This window comes from Diabrotica virgifera, chromosome 2 (genome assembly GCF_917563875.1).
Source record: "Diabrotica virgifera virgifera chromosome 2, PGI_DIABVI_V3a".
NCBI lineage: Eukaryota > Metazoa > Arthropoda > Insecta > Coleoptera > Chrysomelidae > Diabrotica > Diabrotica virgifera.
Genome location: NC_065444.1, coordinates 131,126,688 through 131,149,216, shown reverse-complemented (window position 1 = coordinate 131,149,216; position 22,529 = coordinate 131,126,688). Strand labels below are relative to the sequence as shown.

General features: G+C 34.7%; 2 protein-coding genes across 2 annotated transcripts in view; one reads left to right on the top strand and one right to left on the bottom strand.

Moving 5' to 3' along the window:
- Positions 1 to 22,529, bottom strand: part of LOC114327488 (N-acetyl-D-glucosamine kinase) — a 154,822-nt gene that overhangs the window by 113,536 nt on the left and 18,757 nt on the right. The gene's annotated exons all lie outside the window — the stretch shown is intronic.
- Positions 10,258 to 15,546, top strand: LOC126880205 (uncharacterized). Its single transcript, XM_050643988.1, has 2 exons — positions 10,258 to 10,709; positions 11,271 to 15,546. The coding sequence occupies exon 2, from the start codon at positions 13,759 to 13,761 to the stop codon at positions 15,154 to 15,156; it is 1,398 nt and encodes a 465-aa protein (XP_050499945.1). The 5' UTR covers positions 10,258 to 10,709; positions 11,271 to 13,758; the 3' UTR covers positions 15,157 to 15,546.

Here is a 22,529-nt window from a genome sequence, read left to right as displayed (position 1 = left end):
GATGACGTCATATCTCTAAATTGGGACACCCTGTATACATTATTATTGAATGTCAAAAAGGACAATTTGAAATACTAATCGACGGGTCTGAGCATTTTCCAAAAAAACAATTAGTATTTGAGATATTGAATTTATTCCACTTTACAGACTCTCTCTGTATAAAAAAATGTAAGGGGTATTTTGCGACGTTCGTGATTGAGATAGTGCACCAAAATTTGGAAATAAGTAGACCATGACATAACTAAGTAATATCCCCAGAGACAGAAACCAGAGTGGCGGACGAGGGTAGTTATAAGGGGTAAAAGTCGCGGTTTTTATTATTTTTTTTGTGGCGCTCATGATGGAGATAGTGCACCAAAAATGTGGTACTAGGTAGGTTATGACGTAACTAAGTAAAATATTCAGGGGCGGAACGCTGCTTGGGGTACAAAGGGGTGGTAGGCAGGGGTGAGTATAAAAATATATGGGGGTTTTTTTGCCGTTCGTGATCGAGATAGTGCACCAAAATTTGGGAATAAGTAGATCATGACATTACTAAGTAAAATCTCCAGGGGCGGAACGCTGCGTGGGGGACAAATGTTGTGCTGGGTCACAAAAAAAAATAATACACACTGTGACTTTGACCCCTTAAAACTACCCTCATCCAAAACTCTGGTTTCCGGCTCTGGGGATTTTACTTAACTAAGTCATGGTCTACTTATTCCCAAATTTTGGTGCATCTCAATCTAGCACGTCGCAAAAAACCCCTTATATTTTTTATATTCACACCGACCCCCACCCCTTTATCGGCCACGCAGCGCTCCACCCCTGGAGATTGTACTTAGTTACCTCATGACCTACTTATTCCCAAATTTTGGTGCAATATCTCGATCATGAGCGTCACAAAAAAAAATAATAAAAACAGCGATTTTGACCCCTTATAACTACCCTCATGCCCAACTTTGGTTTCCGGCTCTGAGGATTTTACTTAGTTATGTCTTGGTCTACTTATTCCCAAATTTTGGTGAACTCTGTCAGTCACGAACGTCGCAAAAAAAACCCTTATATTTTCTGTATTCACCCCTGCCATACCCCTTTGTCGACCACGCAGCGTTCCGCTCCTAGAGATTTTACTTACTTACGTCATGACCTACTTATTCCCAAATTTTGGTGCACTATCTCGATCATAAGCGTCATAAAAAAAATAATAAAATCCGCGACTTTGACCCCTTATAACTACCCTCGGCCCCAACTCTGGTTTCCAGCCGTTGGTGAAAGTGATGTACACAACTAATTCAACATATCCCCGTATAGTTTTTCCATATTACTTATCACGCACAAAATCCGCTTCTATCTCTCCGACTAAAATTATAATTATCGTTATGTTAGAAGGTTTTTAACAGTATCAATCACTGTCTTTTGCCATATTCTTATTGTTGTCTTTGTTTGATGTATTCTTTCTTTGGTGTATTATTTGTTGACGCACAAATAGCTTTTTTCGTGGTTTTAGGTTTAGTGAGTAGAAAAGGGACATAAAATACAAAATATTGAATAATTTTTACATGGAAAGATTAGCGAAAGAACCTTAGATATGATTCAAATTCTGATTAAAAAAAAAACTTGATGTAAGATTTAATAATATTTCTCCCAGACTAAAATATGTATCGATCTGTAGAGTGGTGGTAAGTACGTTTTCTTTTAGTGTTCAATCCGATCTCCTCCTAACATATAGGGCTTTTCAACGCTTCTCATTTGTTTCGGGCACTTTTCATATTGTGTCGTATATTAATATTAGGTATACGACATATGACATGTCCCCGAAACAAATGAGAAGCGTTAAAAAGCCCTATTCACTCGCCCGCATTATATTTCTCACACTTTAATAAATAAATTGCTTAATATAAATGCTAAATAGATATCCACTTAATCAAAACATTAACTTTATCTCACTGCCGGTATACGTCTTTCCTTCATGCAATGGAACATATGAATTGCAATTGCATTTATATCCGAAGCAATTGTTATTTATGGTAACAATTGCTGAGTGTTAAAATGCTTATTCAATTGTCGATTTTATTGAAGTTAATTGAAAAGTAAATCACTTGTCTTTCTACGCATGAAACGAAATTGTGCGTACATTTTATGTAAGAGATGATCAAACAATTGGCTTCATTTGATTATCACCAAATGAGATATATATATATATATATATATATATATATATATATATATATATATATATATATATATATAACCATCAACGTATTTTTATTCTTTATTTAGATATATTTAACTTCCATACCAAGGACTTTAAGTGGTGTTGTGAAAACAAATTAATAAACTTGTATACCGATTCATCGTGTGTAGGTACTAAATACATTACAAAACCCGAAAATGAAAATCAACAGGTAATCAAATTAAAGTCAAAACAACAGCAGGTGTATGTTTTCAAAAACTAATAGTTTGTAAAGTATTTTTACTACGAGCGTGCAAAAATGTCTACTTTTCCGCACGCGTTTTATTTTGGAAAGTTTTACTTTTCCGCGTTATAGTATGGTATAACTAGATCCAAACCCAGACATCCAAAGTGAAAGTTATGCTTCAACACCAAATTATTCTATATAGTCCACACAATGTTCAGAAAAAAGTCCCACCATTTTGAGCGTCGGGTTTGGGGGGGAGAGGGGGGAGAAATCGGTAAATTCGTAGTTTTTTACGTTTTTCGTAAATATTTTTAAAACTCCCTATACGATTTAGCATAAACAACCTTCTATACAAAAATGTTCTACATTTAATTTGAAATAAAAAAGGCCCTATGCATAATCCTTCTAAAATGAACGGTTTTAAAAATGTTCTACATAAAATTTAAAACAAAAAAGGTCTACACACAATTGTTATAAAATAAACAGTTCCAGAGTTACGGAGGGTGAAAAGTGGAGGTTTTCGATACTTTTTATATTTTTTGGGCAATTCTCTACTGATTTTCTTTAACAGGATTGTGTTTTATAAATCTGCTATTTCAGTGGCCGATGTTATGTTAGTGATAAGCCCTTGAAGAAACGTCAACCTCACCACCCAAAATTATCATCAATTGCCCAAAAAATATAAAAAGTATCGAAAACCTCCACTTTTCACTCTCCGTAACTCTGGAACCGTTGACTTTATGACAATTATGTATAGGACCTTTTTTGTTTTAAATTTTATGTAGAACATTTTTGTATAGAACATTGTTTACGCTAAAGTGTAGTTTTAGAAATATTGACGAAAAACTTAAAAAAAAAACTACTAATTTAAAGATTTCTCCCCCATCTCCCCCCCCCCCCCCCAAACCAGACGCTCAAAATGGTGTAACTTTTTACTGAACCATATGTGGACCATATATAACAATTTGGTGTAGGAGGAAAACTTTTATTTTGGATGTCTGGGTTAGGCCTTTTTTTGGACCAATTATACTATACTACCTCCGTAACTTTGGATTCATTTTAGAAGGATTATGCATGGGACCTTTTTTATTTCAAATTTAATGCAGAACATTTTTGTATAGAAGGTTATTCATGCTAAACCGCGCAGTTTTAGAGATATTGACGAAAAACGTAAAAAACTACGAATTTACCAATTTCTCCCCCCTCTCCCCCATGCCCGACTCTCAAAATGGTGTGACTTTTTTCTGAACATTATGTGGACCATATAGAACAATTTGGTGTAGGAGGATAACTTTCACTTTGAATGTCTGGGTTATGCCATCTTTTGGATCAATTCTATCATACTATTACTTTTCCGCACTGAATTTAGATATTTTAATATGGCCTTAAAATTTATTTATTTTTATTTATTTATCATATGGCATAGATATAACAAGAACACATAATTTAAAAAAAGTATATAAAACATTACATGAAGTATCACAAACGAACATCTAATGTATTAATATACTGTAAAACATTTTCGGTCGCATTCAGGAACTCATCGAAAACTCCAGGGTGCCTTCGGGGGCATTCCTCAATAATGTGGCGGACGGTCTGCCGTTGCGCACCACAGTCACACTCAGGAGTAAGGGCCTTTCCCCATCTATGCAAGCTGTCAGCACATCTACCGGTATCTGTTCTTATTCTGTTCAGCGCCGTCCATGTATTGCGGGGCAGTTCAAAGCCTGGCGGTTTCTGATCGATACAGATACAGGCCATTTGGTGTGATTCCTGTGGTGAGTCGCTCTCCCATTGTCTTCTCCAAGCGTTGGTGAGGTCGAAATGTTCCTGATGTAGGGAGGTGGCCCTTAACAATGGGGGATATCTGGAGCGCAGTCTGTTCATTTCGATATCAAGCTTATCATGGTGGATGGGTAGTTGATGGTTAGCCTCGATTTTTCGATATTCTCTGAGAAGAGAATGACTTCTTCTTAGTTTAGGCGGTGGAATGTGACTCAGAATGGGAAGCCAATAGTTCGGTGTTGGTCGAATTGTACCTGAGATCATTCGCATTGTCTGGTTTAATTGGGTGTCAATGATCTTCGTGTGTTTGCTATTGAGCCATACCGGCGAAGCATATTCAGCCGCCGAGTATACGAGTCCGAGAGCGGATGATCTGAGTACGGAGGCTGAAGACCCCCATGTGGTGCCACATAGCTTTTGGATTATATTATTTCGCGTCTTCAGTTTTTCTGCCGTTCTTTGTAGGTGTTCCTTAAAACTTAAGGTTCTGTCAAGAGGCACTCCAAGATATTTTGGTGTTGAGTTATGAGTGAGTAGTCTGTTTTCAAAGTGAACGGAGAGTTTTTTGTTGGCTTGGGCATTATTCAGATGGAAACAGCACACTTCAGTTTTCGTTGCATTGGGCCGTAGCCTCCATTTGCGAAAATATTCACCCATAACAGCAAGGTCATCCGTCAGTATTGTTTCTGTAACATTCATGTTATTATGTCTTGCTGCAATGACCCAATCGTCAGCGTACCCAAATTTCTGCGAAGTTGTCCTAGGTAGGTCTGCGATGTATAAATTAAAGAGTAAGGGTGCCAAAACAGATCCCTGTGGCAATCCATTGCTGAGCTTCATTTGGATACTTCTTAAGTTGCCCATTGTGACGTGAAAAGGTCTGTCGGTGAGCATACTATCAATGAGTTTGGTTACCTTTTGGCACGGGATGGCACGGATCAGTTTGCAGATTAGTCCTTGTCTCCAGACGGTGTCGTATGCAGCTGATAGGTCAATGAAAGCAACGGATGTTTTTTGCTTTCTTTGAAAACTTGCTTCGATTCGATACGTGTTGTTAGGGATAGGATCTGATCTGTTCAGCTGCGGTTAGGTCTGAACCCTGCTTGCTCAATAGGTATCACCCCCAATATGGTGTTACTAATTCTGTTGTGGATTAAGCGTTCCAACAGTTTATAGACACAGCTCAGCAGTGCAATCGGTCGGTAGTTTTGGTGTTGATCATTTGCTTTTCCTGGTTTCAATATGGCTATAATGGAGGCCTTTTTAAGGAAATGGGGGATTTCTCCTGATTTTAATATATCTGTATAGAAATCAGCCAGTCATTTCCTAGCATATTTGCCACAATGGAGTAAAAATTCTGGATGTATTTTATCGGAGCCGGGTGCCTTTCCAGATTTAATTTCTGATATTGCTGAGGTAATTTCTTCTGGAGTTAACTCGTCAGAGTATTCAGATGTAGGTGGGCATGCAGACTTTAGTATTTTTAGGTCTTGTTTTACTTTGGTGGTGTGGTCACGATCTCTAGGTGCCCTTGAGTTTGCTACAATGTGGGAGGCCACTCTGTTGGGAACTATTGGTACTTTGTCTCTAGTTGAGTGTCTGCTACTACCAAGTTTTCTAAGTAAGGACCACGCTTTTCTGCTTGATTTACTAAAGTCTAGTTTTTCCACAGTTTCCATCCATTTTTGCCGTCTGACTGCATCCAAACTATGGCAGTTCGTCCGCCTTAAAATAATTATAATACATGCAATAAACTAATATTTAGATATTATTTACTAATTTATTTCAAATGTATCTTATTGTGTTCATGTTTTAATGAAACTAACGCGACAATTCGATGAAATAAAATTATTTTGACGTAACAGTCGAAAGTCAAATCAGTAGACAATAACAGTGGTTTTGAATCGTCGTCATGGAAACCAAGATCGTCGACATGCTAACCAATTATATTGAAAGTTTGGTTTTAACAACCTTGTCAAATAATTCATTTGTGTATGTATTTTCATATTATTTCAATTAATTGATTAAGATTTGGTCATTTTTTAAACGCTCGTAGAAAAAATATTGTTCCTAACTCTTGCGGAAAGTCTCTTTCCGCCCTCGACTGCTTGCCGAACTCCGCTTCGCGTCGTTCGGCGTGTGCAGAACTGCAATCGTGTGCAGAAAAGTATGGCTTTGCGCACTTGTTAGGAAATAGTTATTTTTCTACCACCACTATTCAAAGTGCACTTTTCTGCACGGTTTTATGTTAGCAAACTTGATATTTTCTCACAGTATAAGATATTTGACATTAGTGTGCAGAAAAGTGACGTTTCTGTGCCGCAAAGCGACGTTTCTGTGCCGCAAAGTTCTTTTCTGCACAGTTGACTACCTCATTCTGAGTAACGTTATATTCTGTTTACATCCGTGGACTACCGCATTCTGAGTAACGTTATATTCTGTTTACATCCGTGGTTAAACTTTAGACAAATATATAACCTACAAGACAATTATTATATTTAACTACAGCATAGAAACTAAATTATGGATGTTACAACTGTTTTATTTTACAATTTTATTCTTATTAAACATTTTATAATTATCAAATAACCAATAAGGATTTAGCAACCTGTGCAAGAGACGTCGAATGAAGTAGGTTTTGTGTAAATCCGTGACTGCATAAATATAATGTCAATAATGTGTAATACTTGTTTAAATTTAAACAAATGAAGGCAGTGCATTAATTTTTTAACTGATTTCTGTGCAATTTATTTAGGTATAAGGAATTTAAATTGATTAGAAGGTATTAATTAAATACAGTTTAAAATTTATCACATAGGTACCTATTATAATTAATCGTCGTTTGGAAATTGTGATTTTTATTTTTAGGAAAAACTGTGCTTGTAGAAAAAGTATAGTGTGAAACACGTGCAGAAAGGTAATTTCTCACTCATTTGAATTGCGGCACTCGCTTGCGCTCGTACCGCAACTTTTCAAACTCGTGAGAAATTAGTACCTTTCTGCACTTGTTGCACAATATACTATTTCCTATCTAGTGCGGAAAGTGATACTTTCACGCACGAGATTGCCGTTGACCCGAACGACGCGATAGCCAAGTGCGGGCAAACAGTCGACTGCGGGGAAGACACTTTCAGCATGAGTTAGGAACAATATTTTTTCTAGGGCCGTACGTTTGGAAAAAGCCACAAAAAATAGAGTTATATCAAATTTTTTTAAAAGTCAAAATACACAAATTAATTCTTTGAAAAGGATCTGACTTTTAAATAATATGTCAAAATAATTTTATTTCATCGAATTATCAGTAGTAATTGCACAAGAGCTCTAATATTCTATATTAATTTTAGAGATCGAGTGCAATTTGTTGCGATTATTTCATGAATAAAACTGTTCAAAACCAAAATTTCATTGTAATTTATTTATGTAAGTACAAATTAGTACAATTAAACACACAGTTGTTATAAATATTTTACTGTTGAAAGTCATCACTTTTATAATTTTTAAAACATTAATTGTCATTAATGTCACTGAATGTATTTTTTCATAGCAACGAAGGGCATCTGACGTAATATACTTGACGACGGGAAATTATCAAAAATTATCGGGTATAATATCACAAGAGAGTGAGAATAAATTGAAAATTTTTGCCCTCGTGACACTTTGACATAATTTCACTCGCCTTCGGCTCGTGAAATTAAAACTGTCAAAGTGTCACTCGAGAAAAATTCTATATTAATTTTAGAGATCGAGTGCAATTTGTTGCGATTATTTCATGAATAAAACTGTTCAAAACCAAAATTTTATTGTAATTTATTTATGTAAGTACAAATTAGTACAATTAAACACACAGTTGTTATAAATATTTTACGGTTGAAAGTCATCACTTTTATAATTTTTAAAACATTAATTGTCATTAATGTCACTGAATGTATTTTTTCGTAGCAACGAAGGGCATCTGACGTAATATACTTGACGACGGGAAATTATCAAAAATTATCGATTTAATTTAGATTTCTGTAACTTTCTATTGGTCAGAATCTCCTATGAATGAAATAATCGGGTATAATATCACAAGAGAGTGAGAATAAATTGAAAATAATGCGACAGTTTTTCGAAAATTTGTTGTCTGGCAATAGACACGAGAGCCCGCAGGGCTCGAGTGGCTATTGCCCAATGACAACAAATTTGAGTAAAAATGAAGCATTATTTTCTTATTTATTCTTACTGTCGTGTGATATTCGTAAGATTATTTTTTAATACGTATATTATGGATATTTTCTTAAATGTGACAGTTGCCAAAACTAGGAAACTGGTTGCTATTAAACAGAAACAATCTACTTACAAAAATTCTATCGGTAATTTTCTACAGTAGATAATTTTCAGTATAATTTTAATCTGATTGGACAGAATTAAACACGTGATCAATTACTATACGATTGGAAGTTAAAATCATTAAAAAATAATCAATTTAATTTAGATTTCTGTAGCTTTCTATTGGTCAGAATCTCCTATGAATGAAATAATCAGTAGTAATTGCACAAGAGCTCTAAAAGTCTATATTAATTTTAGAGATCGAGTGCAATTTGTTGCGATTATTTCATGAATAAAACTGTTCAAAACCAAAATTTTATTGTAATTTATTGATGTAAGTACAGATTAGTACAATTAAACACACAGTTGTTATAAATATTTGGCGGTTGAAAGTCATCACTTTTATAATTTTTAAAACATTAATTGTCATTAATGTCACTGAATGTATTTTTTCATAGCAACGAAGGGCATCTGACGTAATACACTTGACGACGGGAAATTATCAAAAATTATCAGTTTAATTTTGATTTCTGTAGTTTTCTATTGGTCAGAATCTCCTATGAATGAAATAATCAGTAGTAATTGCACAATAGCTCTAAAATTATTGAATTTTTCCCGAGTGGCACTTTGACAGTTTTAATTATGTCAAAGTGTCACGAGGGCAAAAATTCTATATTAATTTTAGAGATCGAGTGCAATTTTTTGGGATTATTTCATGAATAAAACTGTTCAAAACCAACATTTTATTGTAATTTATTTATGTAAGGACAAATTAGTACAATTAAACACACAGTTGTTATAAATATTTGACGGTTGAAAGTCATCACTTTTATAATTTTTAAAACATTAATTTTCATTAATGTCACTGAATGTATTTTTTCATAGCAACGAAGGGCATCTGACGTAATATACTTGACGGCGGGAAATTATCAAAAATTATCAGTTTAATTTTTATTTCTGTAGCTTTCTATTGGTCAGAATCTCCTATGAATGAAATAATCGCGCTAATTTCATTAAAACATGAACACAATAAGAAAATTTTAAATAAATTAGTAAATAATATCTAAATATATTATAATATTGTAGCAAAACAATGAATCACCGGCCGCAAGTAGCACCTCGAGACGTAAGCCGAGAAAATTCTGGCGGAAGCACGATATACGTGGAATCGACGCGCGTTATGTGGAAGATCACACCATAGCTAGGTGGCGAAGTCTGGAATGATCGAGGATAACGTTATTTGCTATTTAATGGGAGCACGCTTTTATTTGAGTTTAGTTTTAAGCTAGATATTTGTACAGAAACTTGTATAAATAAATAATAAAGTCGTAAATAAATACGAAATCGCTCGTCTTATTACAGTGGTGTCGGTGTTTGGTAAACTTATTACAGTAAACTTAGTGCGATATAACTAAAAGTGAATTTAAAGGAGAACTTAAAAAGACTTTAAAAGACTTCTGAACTTTATTCGTCGGGGAAAAATCGGAGTGCGTTAATTGTTCGGTATTCGGAAAGACTTAAGACTTTTGAACTTTATTCGTCGGGGAAAAATCGGAGTGCGTTAATTGTTCGGTGTTCGGAAAGACTTTTAAAAGACATTTTGGAAAGTACGTGTGTGCCGACCAAAGATGTTGCTAGAAGAACTTTCCCTAAAACAGCTCCGTGAACAATTAGAAGAGGACGAGTTAGATGCCAGTGGGTCCAAGAAAGTCCTGAAAGCACGACTCGAGGAGGTCCATAAGAAGAATGAGATGACCCAAAGACGTTCCACTTCCAGACAGTGTGACGTTCCGCCCCTTATAGAATCGATTATTGATGGGAAGATATTATTTAACTATCCAAAATATTATTTAATTATTTTCAGAATTATTTTCTTTCAATGTTTATTCAAATAGAACTTAAACCCATCTCAGAATTTTTAAATGCTTGATGACGTCACATTTAAAACGTGGCAACATTGGTTTCCCCACTTTGACAGCCAATGCTTAGTCGAGGGGTACGAAGGATTCAGCTGTGAACGTGAGCCTTGGATTGCCATTGTTTCTCGAGTGTTCGGTCTGAATCGTAGTGTGCGGGGTCATTAGACTCAATTATTCACCTCTAATTCTCAGTTCCAAATTGATTAAATATTACAATAAAAGTATAGTGAAGTTATCCAGCAGCAGTGGATTTGAAGAATTTTAGAGCATACTATATCCAATGAGTTCTACCCCGGTAAATACACATTTTATTAAGTATTTTATTCAGCCATTTTGGAAGTCCTTGACATTTGCTAACTAAGTTTCACATAGTCTATTTTCATGGTTTTTATGTTTTATTTTCATGGATCAAACTCATCTAGAGATAATTCAATATTCGTTGTTAATTTGTGCTTCCAGTTGGAAAATAGAGCTAATTTAAACTCCATTTTTTATATTCCTTTCAAGTCTACAGAACTCCTATCTTTTGAACGATGAACAAATAAGTATCCATCGCTTAGTCTTACTATATTTCATCCTTGTATAATATATCTATATACCGGTGTATATATTATAATAAAATATTCTTTCACAGTAATTATATTTTGTATTTCAATTGGAAATTACTTGTGTTATTTGACCAAGGTCATCTGATAGCAACCTGATAAAAGGTCAAGCTGTCTAGTCATTCAAGTTTTTGGACTTAATGACCTATTTCTTCTTATTCCCATAGGAATAAAAACACCTCCTCGTATCTCTTGCTTCTTTTTTTTGACATTGGTAGATTGGTAGTAACACCACACTGTGTTTTTTTTAGCACCTACCATGAAATCTTAAAGCCACCCTACAACAACACCAAGGCCAGACCACACAGAGAGAAACAATCAATAGGCGACCAGCCTGGATTATTTCCACATTTTCTTTTTTTGAGTACCTCCAGCTGCTTTCCAACAGTTTTGAGTACCTTCAGCTGCTTTCTACCAGTCTTCCTCTCCTGTACCTCCAGCAGGACAGCTGCTAGCGAGAGTTAGCACCCTTGGGTGCTCATTACATCAACTTCAAGATTAGGAAAGAGTGGTTTGTTTGGGAACATTTACTGTGCTCTTATTAAAGACAGACTGGTTTTGTGATATTTAGTACATTTTTTTTTATAGTTCAATTGCACACACATTTTTCCTGCTTTATATTTTTTATAGGTTTTTTTTTCTTTACAACATAATATTTAATTGATAGCGTTCCCCAACACTCTGCAATCTATAAAGGTATAAATTTCTGAGCTCAGATATTTTCCCTGATAATAGTAGTCGGTACTCTTATCTTGATTATTTTTAGGCTGTGTTCCACTTTTGTATAATTATTTAAACTCATTCCATTATTTTAGTATATGTTTAATTAAATTTTTAAAAATTAACTTCACATATTAGTCAAAATTGTAATTATTAACTTTATTTAACTTGAACTTATTAACTTTACTTAACTTTAACTTATTAACTTTATTTAACTTTAACTTTAATTTATTAAATTCATATGAACTTCTGGATTCTAATCCCTCAGATTAGTTTTTGGTTTCACTTGTTATTATTACTATTATAAACCACGAGTTAGGAAAAGGATCTGTGTATCCACTCGTAGGTTTATTTATTCAATAAGGCTTGTGCCTGTCCCACTCACAGTGAGGTATTTATATGTTATATATAGTATCAGGTAGTATTTAATTAAGGTGTACGTATTATAAACGTACAATTATTATTTGGTGAGGGTTCTACTAACCTAGTTGTAAGTTGTACTTCCTGTATTAGAGGTACCCGTAGTCAGTTTTTCTAACCTTATAAAGAGTATTCTTAGATCATAGTTGTATGATGATTTTGTAATTGACTTTCACTAGTATCACTTTTTCCTGTCATGTTAGAGTTACACACTAGTTACTTGTCCTAACTCAGAGATTGTTAAAAAGATCTAGTAGTTACATTCAATAAATATACATTTATTGTGATTTTTTTTTTCTTATTACTCCTTTATTTTTAGTAGTATATTTTATAATTTAATAATCTTTAATAACTTTTCACATACTTGTACTACAAATTTAACATACTCTATAGCAGCGTAGAATACCTGGAAGAGCGTTAACCTAGTTATCCTTCTTCTGGCGCCCAAAAATTCATTCTATTTTCAGTATATTATTATATTTACTCTATCTATTTTCTGAACATTATCTTCATATCTTCTTTTCGAGCCATCATTGTCACTTCCTTTAATCTATTGTCTGGCCAAAAATAGCCGTGCAAATTGGCCGAATCCTTCCTTGAGTGTCAAGTGGCCCTTCTCATACATATTTAGCTAGCCATTCAAGTTATATCTATCTATTAATGATTTCTCATCTCTAGTCCTGTATCAATTCGATATTCTTTGTCTTGGCATCCTTCCATACAAATACTACTACAAAGTTGTATTTTAGTTACTCCAGCTTCTTCAACGGAGAAGCCACACATTTTTGTCCTTTGGCTACATTAAGTAGATCTTCTTCTTTTTACTACTTCTGTTGGAGTTTACCACTCCCTTTTCATTCACTCCAACAGAAAATCATCAGCTAGTTGTTACATTGGCGCCCAACGTGGGGCTTTATTTTTGGTCTGAGACAGTATTCATTTAGGTCAATTCTTCTCTTTTATCTGAAATCTCTTTGTTATTTCCGTTTGGTATCCTATACACATATTGTTACTTATTTATTTTATTTTTAATTTCTGATACATATCAGGTATTCTTAAACGCTGTTTTGATTTTTGTTTATATTTTGGGACCTCATTATAGTATATGTTTGTGCAGCTTACATTCTGGGTTAGATTTTGAATTTTTATGGGGAACTTATATTTAATATTGCTATTAATAATATAATTCATATAACAATTTTATTTCCTCAGTCAATAGTGGTATAGTTGGAGGTACAACTAAGTGTTGATTATTATTATTATTATTATAGATATATATTTTTTCTAGAGTGGTGGTAAGTTACATATAAATAAAAAAATTTACTTCCAGTATTTAGGTAGTAGGTTTACTTGAGTATACAATATTTATTGGATTATTTATCCATTTATTTGATCTTATATATTTATTTGATCTTATTTATTAGATTATATACTGCATTATATATATATTTTTTTTTTTGCTGGCTATTTTGATTTTGTTGGTGTGTTGCTGATATTTTCTCGGTTTATATTATATATATTTTGCGTGCAAACTTTCATATTTTCATATTTTTCATATTTCTGTTCTTTGGACTATTTGTCAATAACTTTGCTCTCATCATGTGTGCTTTTAAAGCTGAACATCTTCTGGTGGATGAATTGGATTATGAATTAAAGATTCGGGACATAATGCCAGAGGAGTCGACAACTGTCGATAAAAAACGCAATCTTTTGAGAGGTGCTTTGAAACAAGAAGCTGGCAATAGAAGTTTTCTCCAAATTTCAGCTGTATCCCTTCCTTTTGAGGAACAACAAAAAGGAATCACTGAAACATTGGACAGCTTGTCTAAAAAAATCGAAAAGTTTAGGGGAACTGTAAAGGATACAGAGTATGCGCGATTAACATCTCGTCTAGGCCATATTTCTGCCCGTGTACACTTGCTACACTGTCCTTCTGAAGAACAGGAACCGTTCAAGAGGTCTGTTTCTCTTAAAATATTAACACTAGAGGGTGAACTTGATTCTAGAGTTAACCCCATTGCTACCTCTACTCCTAATGCTTCAGTCAATGTACCTAGCTTTACGTACTCCAAACCTGTTCAAGTACACAAATGGGGTATTTCATTTTCAGGTGAAAAACAGCACACTGATGTGATGTCATTTTTAGAAAGGGTTGAATGTCTTCGAATATCTAGAGGTGTTTCTGAAGAGGATTTGTTTGCTGCTTCTGCTGAGTTGTTCACCGGGACCGCTTTTACATGGTTTATGAATAACAGGGGTAATTTTTCTTGTTGGTCTGATCTGATTAAAAAGTTGAAGTCGGATTTTCTTCCGTATTCATTCCAGGATGATTTATTAGATCAAATTAAGAATCATAAGCAGAAACCTGGGGAATCTGTTACTATGTTTATTAATACTATATTAGGTATGTGTAGTCGTTTAGACACTCCTTTGTCAGATTTAGCTAAAATTAAAATCATCCTTAAATGTCTATTGCCCTTTTATCATCAACAATTAGCTCTTATGGACATTCAGAACATTGATGACCTTACTATAAAATGCAAACGTTTGGAGGAAACGTTATCCTGGTCTTCTCAACCTCCATCCACATCTCGATCCTCTTCTAACTCTTCTTCTCAGCCAACTTCCTTTAGGCAACGTTCTTGGCTAAATAAGGGTCATGAACATAATGTTTCGGTTGTTAGTTCTCTTGTCTGCTGGAATTGTGATCAGCCTGGTCACCCATTTTACAATTGTGGGATTCCTCAAAATCGTATTTTCTGCCATGGTTGTGGCCGAGAGAACACCCTTAAAAGAAACTGTTCTAAGTGTTCGGGAAACGACACGTCGGAGGTCCGTCCCCTGAACGTTTCTCCGTCCAACATCCAATCAGGGAATCAAACCCCATCGTCAAACGAAACTACAGGACCAAGCACATCCAGCAACCCAAACCCATCTTCACGAAAAGGGAAAGGGGTGTCGTTCAAGAAAGCAGCACACACCACAAAACAAAATTAAACCAGAAATTTATTTCTATAGATAATACGTTAGATTCGCTTGATTCAAATGATCACAGATGGTCATTTACAAACGCTTCTTTGATTGGTAGTGTTCAACGTAACAATAATAATTGTGATAGTAATGTGGTTCCATTATCTATATTAGATTCTAGTTTTGTTAATGATGATGATACGTCTGGGTTAGTTCCATATAACGGTTGTAGACAACCAAATACTTTAGATCTAGATATTAATTCGTTATTAGTTAGGAAACAAAATGATAATAGGCCATATCTTCCTATTCAAATTTTAGGACAATCGTGTTTAGCTTTGTTAGATAGTGGCTCTAATATTTCATTGATAGGGGCACATTCGTTAAATTTATTGAAAAATTCTAGTATTCCCATTATGCCCATTTCATCTTTGCAAGTATCTACTGCAGATGGTACAGTTCAGTCCATTACGGGCAAACTCCAAATTAAAATCACAGTGGCAGATTTATGTAGGGAAATTACATTTTATGTTATTCCTTCCGTGCAGAATTCTATAATTTTAGGTATGGACTTTTTCAATGCTTTCAATAGTACCTTAAGTTGTTCTGATTTTTCTTTTTCCATATCTGAATTTAATTTATCTACCCTTAGTGCTATTCACGATTTTGCTAGTTTATCAAGCTCTGAACAAAGGCAATTAGAGAGTATGATCTCTAAATTTACTACTCTTTCTTCAAAAGACAAACTAGGTCGTACGTCGTTAATCTCTCACACTATCGAAGTGGGAAATCCCACTCCTTTCAGATTATATCAGTACCCCATACCTCAAGCCTGGCAGGCAGATTTAGAAAAGGAAGTAGATTCGATGCTTGCTTTAAATATCATAGAACCTTCAACATCGTCCTACTGTTCTCCGCTCTGGTTAACGAAGAAGAAGGATGGATCCTTCAGGATCTGCTTTGACGGTCGAAAACTAAACAGTATCACAACTAACAGGGATGCTTATCCTATCCCCAGAATAGATGTGATTTTGAGCAAACTTCAGAATGCCAAATACATCTCTTCTATTGATTTGTCTAAGGCCTTCCTACAGATCCCACTGAGTGAAGAGAGCAAGAAGTATACTGCTTTTGCTGTCAGTGGTAAAGGATTATTCCAGTTTGTCACCATGCCTTTCGGTCTTGTTTCTGCTCCTCAGACAATGTGTCGTCTGATGGATTTAGTCATTGGTCCACCGTTAGAGCCCTATGTTTTCTATTATTTAGACGATATTTTGGTTGTCACTCCTGATTTTTCCCTTCATATGGAAATTTTAGATAAGTTATTTTTACGTCTTAAGGAAGCTAATCTAACGGTCAATCTGGATAAATGTCAGTTTTGTCGCCCTAGTCTTAAGTTCTTGGGTTATGTTGTGGATAACCAGGGGCTGAGGACTGATCCTGAGAAAATAGTTGCTATCAAAAATTTTCCTATACCAAAGACCACCACCCAAGTCCGTAGGATATTGGGAATGTGTGGCTATTATCGGCGATTTGTACCGTCCTACTCTACTTTGTTGTCACCTCTTACTGATCTTTTGAAGAACAGGAAAAAGGGACAGACCATTACTTGGACTCCTGAGGCTGACGAAGCTTTTAGGCGCGTTAAAGATGCTTTAACGAGCGCTCCGGTTATGATGTCACCTAATTTTGATGAGCATTTTTATCTAATGACAGATTGCTCTAATACAGCTTCTGGAGGCGTATTATTTCAGTTGAAAGATGGCTCCGAACACCCCATAGCGTACACTAGTAAGAAGTTGAACAAGGCCCAGAAAAAACTATTCAACTACGGAGAAAGAACTCTTAGCTATCATCCATGGGTTAGAAGCTTTTCGTTATTATCTGGAAGGTCGTAATTTCACTATAATTACTGATCATAGTTCCTTAGTATGGCTTCATAGTATGAAAAACCCTTCACAGAGGCTTTCTCGATGGATATGCAAACTGGCTGCCTATTCATATAAGATTGTCCATAGAAAGGCAAACGGGGTAGTGGTCGCAGATGCTCTTTCACGTGTCCATGATATTAATGTCCTAGATCTGTCCTCTTTAAGTCCTGATATGTGGTATCAGAATATGATTGATAGGGTCACTCAAGACCCACAAAAATATCCTGATTTTAAGGTAGAGAATAATATTCTGTACAAACACATCTTAAGTCCGATAGAGTCCTTATCCAATATGTCGGAGTGGAAAATAGTTGTACCTACGCCAAATAGGGAAAATATTCTGCATATGTTTCATGATGAAGTTACGGCAGGTCATTTTGGTTTTTATAAGACTTATCACCGTATTGCCGAATTATATTATTGGCCTGGTATGCGGAAGTCTATAAAAAGGTACATTTCTAAATGCATGGTTTGTGCTACTTGTAAACCAAGTAACCTACCACAGGCTGGACTTATGGGTTCCTTCAGGAACATAAATTTTCCTTGGCAGATGATCTCAATGGATCTCATTGGACCTTATCCTCGGAGTTACAAGGGTAATACCTATTGCCTGGTAGTTGTGGATTATTTCACTAAATTTCCTTTAGTTTGTCCCCTTCGCCAGGCCACAACTCCAGCAATTTTAAAATATTTGGAGGAACAAGTCTTTTTGGTGTATGGTGTTCCTCAAATTGTGTCATGTGACAACGGTCCTCAGTTTGTATCGAAGGCCTTTAAAGATCTTCTAGCTAAATATAAGGTTCAAAAGACCTTTTATAATGCTGCCTACCATCCACAAGCAAATCATACTGAGAGAGTAAATCGTAGTATTGTCACAGCTCTAAGGTCCTATACTTACCCTGATCACAGAGCTTGGGATCAATATATTCATTCCATAGCTCAAGCCATAAGGACTTCTGTCCATGAAGTTACCCAGTGCTCTCCAGCATATTTGAATTTTGGTAGGAATGTGGCTTTATCAGGTGATTATTTTGGTGTAATTTCAGACAATTCCGAAAATCTTCCTCAAATATCTGAGAAACTTCATCGCTTAGATGATCTCCAGACGTTACCTCATATTTTCGCAGACATTAGGAAGAAGTTAAAAACTTCTTACCTAAGGAACCAGCAGCACTATAATTTGAGGAAACGAGATCTGCGATTCTTTGTTGGTGATCGAGTCTTAAAGCGCAATTTTGTCAAATCCAATAAGGGTGATGCCATTTCTGCAAAGTTTTGCCAGAAATATGTCCCATGTACTGTCTCAAGGGTAATATCTCCTTTGATTTATGAATTAAAGGACAATTCGACTAATAAGCGAATTGGTCAATTTCATGTAAAGGATTTACTGCCTGACAACACCATGGACGATGTGGATTCTTCAACTTCATCGGAAGAAGATTAGCTTAACAGGGTTGTTTAAGCTAATATCTTCCTGTGTTTGCCTTTAATTAGTTTTATTATGGTATAGTATTTTAGTTTAAATTGTTAATCACCAGATAATGCCTGACCATAGCAATTTTTATCCTTCGGCATGGCTTGATGATTTCTCACGTATTAGTTATTAGGTACCGAATTCTTGTGTAATACCGCTTGTATGAGTTTATTATTATTTTTTTGTATTATAGATTGCATTTGAGTCATTATCGACAAATATTCTCAAATACTAATCCAGCCAGTAGTATTACCAAGTTAATAACCTCCACTTGTACTCTTAGTTTTGTACTCAACCTCTCAGAATAAAAGGGCTGTTGATTATTATATATTAAGATATTTGGATGTGTGGGCTCATACAAGTATTCTTGCTTAATATAGATGGAGCTATGTTACACTACCATATCTTAGATTATGTGTTATATCTTGGATATTTGATTACATACCTATTATTTTTTTTTATTGTTTTTATATCATGTCATTGGATTTGCCATATTGGAAAGAAGTTGTGGTTGTTAATTTGTTATTGGGTTACTTTATTGATATTTGTCACAGGTACCTTAAATACTTTATATTAATTCGGATTCTTACTTCCTCCACAGGATGATTCTGGAATGAATTTGGAATTTTGATTTATAAATGAATTCTTGAGTCCTTCATATTTCTTCTTATGAACTAGTCTGTTAATGCTCAAAGTTGGTGAATACGTGGGTTCGAAGTTCAGCAACTGATCACTGCTATCCGATTTCGTAATCCATGTCTTTCTTGTCAGAGTAGGCAGATGTTTATCCATGATAATATTTCTGGTTGGGAAATGGTGTACAACACTTCCTAACCATTCTTGTGCAATTGTTCCAAATATTCCAGGCACATTTTCACACGATAATAGGGAAGTCTAGTTTGCTTATTTTATGTCTCTTAGTTCATAGTATATAGATGCTTGACTTTCCATAGACGTAGAGTCGTAAGGTTAGTGATTAACCCACTGGGACAAATTATTGATTTTCTTTTTAGTAGATTCCCTCTTCTTTCCTTAGGCATTAATTGTTGCTTAGATTCAGGAATATCTCCTGGATAATCCTATGTATGTTCACATGAATATACAGTCTTATGAAAGATTGGGAGCTCGTTCCCGTCATATTTTGTATTTACCATGGAGTCATAGAACTTATAAGTTCATCCTTTATTTTTACTATTTAGTTTCGATAGGCTCATATTACCGGATGAGGGTAGATCTAGAGCTAATTTAGTTAGTTATTTAGTATTAGTGAGAATTGGTCCATAAATCTTCCTGATCGTTCTTCTTTGGATATGCTCCTATAAATCTGGTGTCCATTGCTAGTCCGATTTTGGATTAAGTGTCCGATTCTTCACTTATTTTGTTTATTTGGTTGTATAGGTTCGTATTACCGGATGTGGGTGTACGTAGACCTAATTTATTTATATGATTTAGTATGGATGTGAATTGGTCCATAAATCTTCCTGGTCGTTCTTCATTGGATATGCTTTTGTGAATCTGTTGTCCATTGATAGTCTGACTTTGGATTGAGTGTCTGATTCCACATTTATTTTGGTTAATGTGTTTGCATTCCTTTGGTATGTTCACTATTTATATTAGTTGGTATTGGTGAAAATTATTCTATAAATATTCCTAGTTGTTCTTCTCTGGATATGCTATTACGAATCTGGTGTCCATTGCTAGTCCAATTTAGGATTGAGTGTTTGATTCTTCACTTATTATAGTTATTGATTTCATTGGTGACTTTAGTATATGTACTTGCGTTATGGTATGAATTGGCTCTCACCTTTGCCTGGTTGTTCGTCCTTGGATATACTCCTTATAAATCTGATGTCCATGGATAGTTCAACTTTGGATTTACTGCCAATTCGACACTTATTTGTCATTATAAATTATGTCTCATCTTTAGCACTTTTACTAGGACTTCGGGTCATATTTTGCAATTTCCGTTATTTGCTGCAGTGACCATCCTACTTTCCCTTGATTATTAGTGGTGATTATTTGTAATCTTGCGAATCAACGGGGAATGATACACTAAGCACTACTACTCTAGTTTAATATTTTGAAAAAAAAAAAAAAAAAAAAAAAAAAAATTTTTTAAATAAAATTTTTTTTTCTGGTGGTTGAAAGGGAATGTGACGTTCCGCCCCTTATAGAATCGATTATTGATGGGAAGATATTATTTAACTATCCAAAATATTATTTAATTATTTTCAGAATTATTTTCTTTCAATGTTTATTCAAATAGAACTTAAACCCATCTCAGAATTTTTAAATGCTTGATGACGTCACATTTAAAACGTGGCAACATTGGTTTCCCCACTTTGACAGCCAATGCTTAGTCGAGGGGTACGAAGGATTCAGCTGTGAACGTGAGCCTTGGATTGCCATTGTTTCTCGAGTGTTCGGTCTGAATCGTAGTGTGCGGGGTCATTAGACTCAATTATTCACCTCTAATTCTCAGTTCCAAATTGATTAAATATTACAATAAAAGTATAGTGAAGTTATCCAGCAGCAGTGGATTTGAAGAATTTTAGAGCATACTATATCCAATGAGTTCTACCCCGGTAAATACACATTTTATTAAGTATTTTATTCAGCCATTTTGGAAGTCCTTGACATTTGCTAACTAAGTTTCACATAGTCTATTTTCATGGTTTTTATGTTTTATTTTCATGGATCAAACTCATCTAGAGATAATTCAATATTCGTTGTTAATTTGTGCTTCCAGTTGGAAAATAGAGCTAATTTAAACTCCATTTTTTATATTCCTTTCAAGTCTACAGAACTCCTATCTTTTGAACGATGAACAAATAAGTATCCATCGCTTAGTCTTACTATATTTCATCCTTGTATAATATATCTATATACCGGTGTATATATTATAATAAAATATTCTTTCACAGTAATTATATTTTGTATTTCAATTGGAAATTACTTGTGTTATTTGACCAAGGTCATCTGATAGCAACCTGATAAAAGGTCAAGCTGTCTAGTCATTCAAGTTTTTGGACTTAATGACCTATTTCTTCTTATTCCCATAGGAATAAAAACACCTCCTCGTATCTCTTGCTTCTTTTTTTTGACATTGGTAGATTGGTAGTAACACCACACTGTGTTTTTTTTAGCACCTACCATGAAATCTTAAAGCCACCCTACAACAACACCAAGGCCAGACCACACAGAGAGAAACAATCAATAGGCGACCAGCCTGGATTATTTCCACATTTTCTTTTTTTGAGTACCTCCAGCTGCTTTCCAACAGTTTTGAGTACCTTCAGCTGCTTTCTACCAGTCTTCCTCTCCTGTACCTCCAGCAGGACAGCTGCTAGCGAGAGTTAGCACCCTTGGGTGCTCATTACATCAACTTCAAGATTAGGAAAGAGTGGTTTGTTTGGGAACATTTACTGTGCTCTTATTAAAGACAGACTGGTTTTGTGATATTTAGTACATTTTTTTTTATAGTTCAATTGCACACACATTTTTCCTGCTTTATATTTTTTATAGGTTTTTTTTTCTTTACAACATAATATTTAATTGATAGCGTTCCCCAACACTCTGCAATCTATAAAGGTATAAATTTCTGAGCTCAGATATTTTCCCTGATAATAGTAGTCGGTACTCTTATCTTGATTATTTTTAGGCTGTGTTCCACTTTTGTATAATTATTTAAACTCATTCCATTATTTTAGTATATGTTTAATTAAATTTTTAAAAATTAACTTCACATATTAGTCAAAATTGTAATTATTAACTTTATTTAACTTGAACTTATTAACTTTACTTAACTTTAACTTATTAACTTTATTTAACTTTAACTTTAATTTATTAAATTCATATGAACTTCTGGATTCTAATCCCTCAGATTAGTTTTTGGTTTCACTTGTTATTATTACTATTATAAACCACGAGTTAGGAAAAGGATCTGTGTATCCACTCGTAGGTTTATTTATTCAATAAGGCTTGTGCCTGTCCCA